Source organism: Sturnus vulgaris, chromosome 13, assembly GCF_052056855.1.
Source record: "Sturnus vulgaris isolate bStuVul1 chromosome 13, bStuVul1.hap1, whole genome shotgun sequence".
In the NCBI taxonomy this organism is placed as follows: Eukaryota; Metazoa; Chordata; class Aves; order Passeriformes; family Sturnidae; genus Sturnus; species Sturnus vulgaris.
In genome coordinates, this window is record NC_142255.1 from 2,409,483 (window position 1) to 2,419,379 (window position 9,897).

The 9,897-nt window shown below is 54.1% G+C and overlaps 1 protein-coding gene across 2 annotated transcripts; it reads left to right on the plus strand.

Annotated features, from left to right (window-relative positions):
* Positions 1–1,345: 1,345 nt before the first annotated feature.
* Positions 1,346–8,936, plus strand: SCAMP5 (secretory carrier membrane protein 5). Of its 2 annotated transcripts, XM_088172328.1 has the most exons (8): positions 1,385–1,473; positions 2,545–2,631; positions 3,035–3,111; positions 3,366–3,494; positions 5,174–5,330; positions 5,975–6,076; positions 6,236–6,353; positions 6,761–8,936. In XM_088172328.1, exons 3-8 carry the CDS (start codon positions 3,105–3,107, stop codon positions 6,953–6,955), a joined length of 708 nt encoding a protein of 235 aa, XP_088028454.1. In that variant the 5' UTR covers positions 1,385–1,473; positions 2,545–2,631; positions 3,035–3,104; the 3' UTR covers positions 6,956–8,936. The 2 variants fall into 2 exon arrangements, with proteins under 2 accessions (XP_014734734.1, XP_088028454.1); XM_014879248.2 differs by lacking the exon at positions 2,545–2,631 and having other exon boundaries at positions 1,346–1,473.
* The last annotated feature ends 961 nt before the right edge of the window (positions 8,937–9,897 follow it).

A 9,897-nucleotide genomic window follows, 5' to 3' on the forward strand; every position in this document is an offset into this window, starting at 1 on the left:
TTTGCTTGCTGGGAATTTGCTGCTTGATCCAACCTTTTCTTCGGACCTGCCAGTCCTCCCTAGCCTGCCCTGCTTAGGTAGTGTGGGATGGGCAGGGAGGTTCTTCCCTCTGTTATCCCTTGGCTCTTCAGGCATTCCCTGTGAAGGAGAAGAGCACACATCCATTTGATTCCTGAATATCCCTGACTGGAAAACCTGCAGGCAGACAGGAATATGGTAGTACCAAGGGCAAGGAGCAGCTCTGTAGGTGACCATTCCCAAAGCCTCAGTGGGATGGGAAGGTGCTGAGGTAGCAGAGATGCAAGTGGGGAGGAAATTTAGGTGAGAAAAAACTGGAGAGATAAGAAATAAGGCACAAGAAATCAGCTTTAAATCTCCAGTGTGCTCAGTGCCTACAGGCAGAGCCAGAGCAGCTCTCCAAGGCACTGAGCATCCCCAGTGCTTGGCGGGAGTGGGAATCCATGACCCTATTCCCCCCTCCCTTTCCTTCCCTGCTGCTGGGCAGAGCATGGAGCTGGATGTGCAGGGGTCCCTGCTCTCTGTGGGGAACAGCTCAGGGTCAGGTCCAAGACCCAGAGAGGGCTCAGAGTGGACAGCTGGACCCCCTGCTATGGGGTCATCTGTGGCACGCTGATTTTCCTGCTTCCCTCTATTTTACCATCTGTGAAGCAGGCATTTTCCCTGTTTCTGCCAGGTTTCTTCCTTGCATCCCCACAGTAATGCTGTTCCCCTGCCGAAGGGGTTTGGCCACCAGGGCTCACTGGTGTTAGATTTTGCTGCTTCCTTGCCCAGCTGTTCTCATCTTCTCCCGGTGGGATGTTGTCCTTGCTGCCCCTCCATGACCCTCAAGGCTGGACCCCAGGAAAGGAGGATGATTTAGCTGTCAAATAAAGTAATTTTCACAACACGTTACCATTGCCTCCTGGATATAGGGAGCCTGTGTACCCTGCCAGAGACTGTCTCCCAGAGCCCCTGCCCTACTGGGGCTGGTCTTCTGCCCACATAGCACTTGCGATGCCCTGGGTAGGGGTCACTGCAGCCCTGCCCACAGAACCCCCAACCTTATTGAGCCCTCCAAGCTCCATAGAGCACTCCCAGCCCCATGGAGCCCTCCCAGCCCCATGGAGCCCTCCAAGCCCCATAGAGCACTCCCAACCGCATGGAGCCTCCAGTCCTGTAGAGCCCCCCAGGCCCCATAGAGCCCTCGGCCCTATAGAGCACTCCTAACCCCATAGAGCCCCCAGTAAAGGCCCCGCCCCCTTCCCCTCGGCCCCGCCCCTCCATCCGGCGGCATCAGGACCCTGGACAGCGGCGGGCGCTCTCGCGAGATCCCGGCGCTGCCCATAGCCCGGGCGGCGGCGGCGCCGCAGTCTCGCGAGAGCGCGGTCGCTGCGGCAGGAGCAGCACCGGGCGGGCGGGCGGCCGCCGCCACCCGCCGGGGACCGGAGGGGACGGGACGGGTCACGCCACGTGGTGAGTCCCGGGAGTGTGGAGAGGGAAAACGCGGCGGGGTGAGCGTGCTGGATGCTCCCCGCGAGGGGACTGACCGCCCTTTGCACCGACCTCCCGCTCTGCACCCCTCCTGCGGGGGGGGATGCGCGGCGTGGGGGCAGCCGCGGTGACCCTGCACACGCGTGGGTGCAGCGGGGACCGAGCGGGGCTTGGGCCGCCCTTGTCCCCGATCCAGGCCGCTGCTGGGAGGCTGCTCTGGCTCTGAGGTGGGGATGCGTGGGGCACGCAGCCCTTCACGCGTGGAAACGCACGGGCGATGCCGAGCCCTGCCTGCCTTCCCCAAACCCACCTCGCGCACCAGAGGGGTTTCCTTTCGGTGCCATCACCTATGTGATCCCCCCTCCTTTTTCCACGCGCTCTACCATATTCCAACCCCTCCACCATATTCCTAATTTTGCAACAAAACCCCGCCCGTATTTATCGCTGTCCCTGTGCTTTCTCCCCACGGTGGGGCAGATGTGGGGTCGGGGGGCTCCTGGCCGTGTGTCCCCGCTCCCGACACACGTGGGTAGGGGCGGCCGGGCGGACGTCACCGTGCCCGAGGAGCTCGTATTTATAGCACCGGCGGGATGGAAGCATCCGGGGCTGCCGGCGGATGTCGGGAGACGGCGAGCCCTGGGGGTTCGCTGTGTCTTTGGCGCTGAAAGACCCCTAGAACGAGACCCCCAAATCCTCCCGGGAGCCCCAGGCACCAACTGCCGGCACCCCGTGTCCTGGGAAATGTGTTGGCCGCGGCCTGCTCTGCCTGGATAGCAGGGAAAGGGCAAAACCTGCAGGCAGGTGGGGATACGCCATCTTCACGCTTCTATTTAAAACCTCAGGTCTTAATTTTTTCCTTTAATTGGCCGTAATTTTCACTTCTGGCACCGAGCTGAGCATGGAATGGTCTGGGATGGTCCTGGGATGCCGAGCTCCTCCCTTTCCCACCTGCATGCTCTGGAATGAGGTGCCAAATGACATGAGTAATTGTTAAGCCAGGCACTCAAGTGACTCATTAGTGACAATCGCCACTGATTTATCTTTTTTTTCCAGCTGGTTTCTCTCCTCTGATTTTCCTGCTCCCTTTTTGGCCTTGTTTTTGGCTTGGGCTTGCAGAAATGACAGCAACGAGGCAGCCAGGTAGTCCCCTGTGTTGGAATTCAGCAAAAATAACAATAATACATTTTTTTAAGAATTATTTTGGGAGCAGATCATGAACTTGAGGGTTTCAAACTGCCCACAGCCACCTCCTTTCCCTGCTGCCCTACCTGGCCCTCTCCTGGATGTAGGTCAGTTGGGAGTGGGAGGCCACACATCACTGGATCCTCTCGTAATCTTCTGCCTTAACTGGTACATAAGCCTGAGCCAGAGGAGCCAGGATTTATCTCACTGCCAGCCAGGTGCCAGCCTGGATGTGTGATAGTCCAGAGTGTCACACAAGTGAAGCAAACTGCTGTCCTTGAGTTGTTTTGGAACAAGGGGGGAAGGCTTTTGCAGACGTCCCTGACCACTTCAATCAACCTTTTCTCTCGTTCTCCTCCAGCTTTGCTAAAGCTCCCTCGTTTTTCCCAAGTATTTTTCCTGAGGAGCAGAGAGGCTGAGTGTGTGCCAGCATGGCAGGTATGGGGGGGCTCTGGAGATCATTGTGGGTTTTACTGGCCATAATGTCACCTCGTTAGTCACCAGTGGGGTGGTGGGTGTCCATGGCTGCAGTGTGGCCAGTGAGGGCTGAATTTCATCCTGTTGGGTGGGTTGGTGGCGGTTTCCATGGGAAATCCTTAACTCCTTGTCCATTCTTGGGGTTCTTCAAGAATTTTCTTGGTTTTTGTTCAGCTCTGGGCAGTGCCTGACACCAGTGAAACTTTCCATTGCAGAAAAGGTGAACAACTTCCCTCCCCTGCCCAAATTCATCCCCCTGAAGCCATGTTTCTACCAGGACTTCGATGCGGAGATCCCGCCGCAGCACCGGACCATGGCCAAGCGGCTTTACTACCTCTGGATGCGTGAGTGGCTGCGTGGCAATGGCTCCAGTGGGATTTGTTTGCCTCTCCAAAGGCTGCTCCTCTGGGAGCTGCCAGCTGAAAGGGCAGGGCAAGGTCAGGGGAAGCCCTTCTCCCCCTCCAGGCCTTGGTGTCTCCCGTCAAAACTCAGGAATGAGAGGTGGGCTGCAGCATCCTGTGGATCCCAGCCTTTCCAGCCTCCAGGATGGAGCTGTGGAGCTGGCTCAGTGTCCCAGGGTCATTGGTGGTGATGTTGATGTCCTGCTCTAAGGAGGAGACAGCTCAGACTGGAGGGTTGGTGTCTCTGCTCCCCAAAACGTGGAGCTTGAGGCTTCCCAGAGCTTGCCTGTTCCTCTTGCATGCCTCTGTGTGCCGTGCTGTGCTAACAGAGCTGTCACCAGCTTCCACCTCTTCCAACTATGCTGGATCTCTCTTCTTCACCAACCCTGGGCAGGGAACAGAGACAGAGGGAGAGGTCACACCCCAACACAGGTGGGGAGCACAGCTCAGGACAAGCTGGCACCAGCATTTCATTTCTTTATAGAAGAACTTAGTTCCCTTATCAGGCGTTTCCCCTGAACTTTGGAAGCATCAGTGCCCAGGGAGTGCCTTGTGCTTTAGGGGCAGGTTAGGAAGAGCTGAGCTAACACCACAGAGGTTGTGTGTTCCTGCTTTTGGCAGGGCACCAGGCTGGTACCCCTGGGGCTGTGTCCCATCAGGAAGGAGACCCTGGGGTAGCTTCATCATGTCACTTGTTTAAGGCACTGGAGGAAAAAAGCCGTGCTTCCCCAGGGAAGCTCTCTTGGGGGCGTTCAATTCCCTTCCCATCCCAACCAGGATGTTCTTCCTCTAAATGTAACAGAGCTTGGTCCTTGCTCCTCAGCACAAGCACCAGCTCTCAGACCCAGTCGCTGTCCCTTGGGTTTTGCCTCTGGAGATCCTCTCTGGGTCATTTTCTCCCCAGCAGCCCCTCAGACACCTAGCACAGAGTCCCTTCGTGTCCTTTAGGGCAGCCTGGGCAGCTGAGCTCCTTCCCTTGCCAGCTGCAGCTCTCAGGCAGGCGGCGGTGGGAGGGCTTTCGTTCTCGTCGAAATAATGAATCATTCTCCCAACTCGGAGGCGTCAGAACGCAGCTGAGCCTTCTCTGCTTTGTCCTGTGTCTGCTGAGCTGGGATTCATAGTCAGAGCCCTTGTGTGGCCTGATCCCAAGCTGGGGTGGGCGAGGGAAATGTGTCACCCCCTGAACTGGCGAGGCGGGGTCAGGAGTTCAGGATTTTGGCTCTCAGTCGTGCTCAGGGAGCTCCTGCACAAGCCCCTTCGGCAAAGATGTATCTGGAGCAAGCAAAAAACTTCACCATAATTCCTCCAGCTTCCTTCTGTTAGTGGTTATGTGTCCTGGCTTGATAGGAACGGGAGGATGTGACTCTTGCCAATCTTCAGAGCCCTGGAACTGCTCAGGGAATTACAATTCTGAGTGATACATTGATTTTCCTCCTGTTACACTCAGCAGAGACCTGACCCCCTTCGGCGCAGCCAGCCTGGGAACGTACTCCAGGCTTAATTTAAGAGAAGCCCAGCTAGAGCAGGACTCCGAGGCCACATCCCTGGGGTCGGGTTCCTTGGTGTCTCAGTGCCACCCTTGGGTCCGTGCTACTCTGCTCTGTGTGTGTGTGTGTTTGCAGTGAACAGCATCACCTTGGCGGTGAATCTCGTGGGCTGCCTCGCGTGGCTCATTGGAGGCGGCGGAGCTGTAAATTTTGGACTGGCAATTCTCTGGCTCATTCTCTTTACGCCCTGCTCCTATGTCTGCTGGTTTAGACCTATTTACAAAGCTTTCAAGTAAGTGGTCGCACCTGAGCCTGGCTTCTTTTTGCCTTGTTTTCCTTCCCAAACGGTCAGTGTTTAGCTTGGGGCACTGCCTGACTAATTGGGGGAATTCCTTTCTGTGCAGCCTTTTAGCTTTACTTTCTAACCTTCAAAACCAGAGTGTTTGGGATTTCCTGGGGGCCAAACCCCCCACCAGGTGATGTGTGCCTCTGTGCAATGGTGGGGGACAGTGGTGAGGATGCAGCTGGGGTGCTGCTTTCCCTCTCATCCCTGAGGCATCTTTTATATTTTTCCACCAATCTTTGAGGTGTTTGTACGGATTACCCATAGTGCTGAGGTCAGTCCCCCAGTCTAGAGAACTAGGGGTGTATTTATTCCCCATGTGGGGTGGTGTGAGCTGAGAGCTGTGCCCCAACACAGATGTCCTCAAGCCCAGCTGACTGAGCCATAGGGAGGGTCTGGTGGCCCTCCCTACGTGGCTTTCCCAGGTGCCCCTTGACCACCTCCAGCCTCTTGCAGTTTCTCCTTTGCTTTTAATTTTGCTTTTCATCACCCTCCTGCTAAACCACGGCCAGGTCTGATACTCAGGAGCATCTCCCTTCCCTTGGAGTGCAGCAGGGATGGAGGTGCAGGAGTGACTGAGCCTTCTCTTGCAGGACAGACAGTTCCTTCAGCTTCATGGCCTTCTTCTTCACCTTCATGGCCCAGCTGGTGATCAGCATTATCCAGGCAGTGGGGATCCCTGGATGGGGAGTCTGGTAAGGAAATGATGCTGTGTTGGGTACAAGGGTGGTCACCGTGGTGTTTTAGAGTCCTTACTGGTTCTCCCCTTGGGGAAGATGGTTTGAGGAGCTGGGAGGGCTGCTGGCAGTTTGGGAGAGCCAGTGACTGAACCAGTTGTTTCCATCTCCTTGCAGTGGCTGGATTGCAGCGATTTCCTTCTTTGGGACCAACGTGGGCTCGGCTGTGGTGATGCTGATCCCCACTGTGCTCTTCACAGCCATGGCAGTGTTCTCCTTCATCGCTCTCACCATGGTATGGAAGGAAAAACAGGGGTTCCACATTGCTTTGGGGGGCCCTCACTGTCGTTGTAAGGCCAGAGAGCAGCAAAACAACACAGCAACACAGGCTTCATTCAGAAAACAGAAGAAGCGATTTATTGCACAAATAGACACATTTTTATAGACTGGTTCGCTGAACCAAAGGATAGAATAAGCTCATTAGTCCAAGGAAGGCAACACCTCTTGTAAGCATGATTTTACTAAAACATCTCATTCTTCACGCACTCCTCCTGTCCACAACACTAGCTGCTAAACTTTGTTATTAATTCTTTCTTTTCTCTTTTCCTTGGAGTAGCTTGGGAAAACTCAACCTGCTGTTTTCCCTGGTTCACACCTCGCTACCACCCCGGGCACTCAACCCCTCTGGATTTTGCCCTGCAGGTGCACAAGTTCTACCGGGGCAGCGGCGGGAGCTTCAGCAAAGCGCAGGAGGAGTGGACCACGGGCGCCTGGAAGAATCCCCACGTGCAGCAGGCGGCGCAGAACGCGGCCATGGGGGCGGCGCAGGGTGCCATGATGCAGCACGAGACGCAGTACTCGGCCACCCCCAACTACACCTACTCCAACGAGATGTGAGCAGCAGCAGGACTCTGTCCTCGGGAGGAAGAGCTGGGGTGGGGGGGAAAAGGGAGAAGGAAGCCTGAGCCGAGTTTCTGTCTCAGAAAGTCAGTGTGTACCATAATGGTGGTTCTTTTCCCGTCTTTGTAACGAGATCCTTTGGGATTTTTTTCTTTCCTTTTTTTTTTTTTTTTTTTTTTTCTGTTTTTCTTGTCTCGAGATCTTCTTTTCTCCTTTCTTTTTCATTCTGAAGAGGCCGTGAGTTGACCTGCAGGGCTCTCGTTGTGCGTGGTAGTCAGTGTCTGTTCACGTGTCTTCTTTTTCCCTGTGGAATAGTGTACGGTGGTGGTTTTTTAATTACTGTGGTGATAGGTGTACGTTAGAACCTCATCAGCCAAAAGCCCCCCCATGCCCCCAAAAAGGGAAAAACAGCAACCAGCACCCATCTTCCCTCTTGGAATAAGCCCTGAACCACGAGTTTTTGACGTGTGTGAGTTTTCTCTTTCAGTTGGTAGTGTCCAGCCACTTGCCACTGTCTCAGCAAGGGCAAGCAATCCTGGGAATTCTCCCTTTTTCTTTTGCTTTTTAACTAGCAGGTGGCTGGCTGATTTAGAATTAAAGGGAAAAAAAAAAAAAAAGGGAAAAAAATACAAGAAACCCTCAATCCTGCTGTTGATATGCTGGAAGCCAAGAGATTCCTAATCTACACCCTGGCTCAGGATCTACAACTTCTCTCAGTGTGTGGTGTTGTAAGTGAGTAGTTTACACTTTGACGTGGAGGACCAGTGCGTGTGTGTGCGTGTGTGTGTGTTGGGGAGCAAGGACAGGTTTTCTCTGTGGGATACAACCATCCCATTCCAGATTCTGCATCCTGAGTCTGTTTTTTTTAAAGGCTTCTGTTTTGAAAAGCAGCTGTAAAAGCGACAGAGCGTTCCTCAGAGGATCTTGCTTGGGCAAGGCTGCGGGTCAAATCTTGCCACCCCATGTCCCAGCACATCCAAGCAGTCTCCCTGCTCATGGAAATAGCCAGGCCAAGGTTTGTCCCCGTTAGCTTTGGAGGTTTGTGCTAATTTAAGTCTCTTAAGGAAACCTCCAGGCTGGAGGGAAAGACTCCTGCTCACTTGTGTTTTTAAAAAGTGTGGTGAGATGTGGCCGTGTGTTTTCCTGGTGCAGAAATCCCTGTCAGGCCCAAATCCCTAGCCAATTTGGGGATGTTGGACATTAAATAATGGTCCTGCACCCTAGCAGGGGGCAGCTGAGCTCAGACCAATACTTACTGGGGAAAGTGACTGGCACACTCTGGAAAAGATTATGTGTGGGAGCATAAATGGGATGGATGCTGCAGGGCAGGAGTAGGGAAAGCTACTTCTCTGAGATGCTTTTCAACTCTAAATGCACTTTAAATAAGCCAAATTTTTCTCCAAGTCCTTGAAAAGCAGCCCAAACAGAATCCAATCCAGTCCCTTGGCTCCAGTATCTCCTGCCTGACACAGGGAAGGAGCTCAGTGTGCCACCAGCCAGGCTCTGCGAGTCCCCAGCCCCATATCTGCCCCTTCCAGCCCTCCAGTGATGCTTGGATGTGACCCTTACCCCTGAGAATCACCCCAAAAAGGACCTTCTCTTCTCCAGCAAAGCACACCAAGACTAGTTTCCTTTTTAAGGGTATCTCTCCAGTCATTCTGCAATAGGCAGTTGTCTCTTGACCAGACTAAAATGCAGCTACTGATAAAATGCCTGTCTGTGTGTGTGTGTATATATTTATGTATAAAATGTCAGGAGAAAAGTAATCCTTTGCTAAGCCTATTATGTACTTAATCAGGTTTAAATATTGTGCAATCCATTTCTAGCTCGCCTAAAACTTACTCTGCCAAACCACGTGCTCTGTCATCCGTGTCTGAGAAATGATGGATTAAGTGACTTCACCTCTTGCATTGACAATAAGATGCATCAATAATAACTGTAATGAGCTGTAACTAACAGACATTGCTTCAGCACCTAACCCTCCTCTCCAGTGTGTCTCCTGAGTGTGTCACAGCTGAAATGTTGCCCCAGTGGCTCCAGCCAGGTGGGAAACTCGACTCCTTGTTCTCACCTTGGTTATTTGTAAGCTGTCCCTGCTCCAGCGAGGGCTGATGTGGGTGTGATCAAAGCGTGGTGCTCCTGAAGCCCACAGGGTGGGAGAGATGAGGTGTTCCTGCTGCTGGGCAAGAGGCCTCTGGGGATAGAACACACTTGGGGTGTCCCTGTCACCTTCCATGTCCTGCAGTCAGCAAAGCAGAGCTCTCTGCCTCTTGCCATCCTTGCTGCTTGTTTGTAGCCAATATAAAAGGAATGCCCGAATAACTGCTGCTTTCGAGCTGGATCTGCAACAGGGACACCTTCCACTGTCCCAAGCTGCTCCCAGCCCCGTGCAGCCTGGCCTTGGACACTGCCAGGGATCCAGGGCAGACACAGCTTCTCTGGGCAGCCTGTGCCAATTCCTTCCCAATACCCCACCTAACCCTGCCCTCTGGCATGGGAAGCCATTTCCCCTCCTCCTGTCTGTGCCTCAGACAATAAATACTCAGTCCTTTAACCCACTTTCCCCTGCCAACTCTGTGTGGCTGCCTTGAATCCCGTAGGAAAGGTTTCACTCCTGGTCTCTAACACTTTCCTAGGCTCAGATGTCACCCGTCACCTGAGGGTCCCCCAGACCTTCTCCTCGACCCCATTCCCCACACACCGAGTTTTTTTGACCTTTGTTACATTCCAAAACCTTGCCACGAGCCAGAATCCCCGCTAAGACCGCTTCCTGAGCAGCCTGAAGGTTGCTTTGGCGAGATCCCTCGCGTGGGAACGACTGGGACACAGAGGGGGACAAAGCCCTCTCGGCTGGCAGCACAACCGCCATAACCCGGGCCGAGACCTGAGGGGCCGCCATGACACCCCTTCCTCGCGCCAGGCGCGCGCTGCCTGCACCA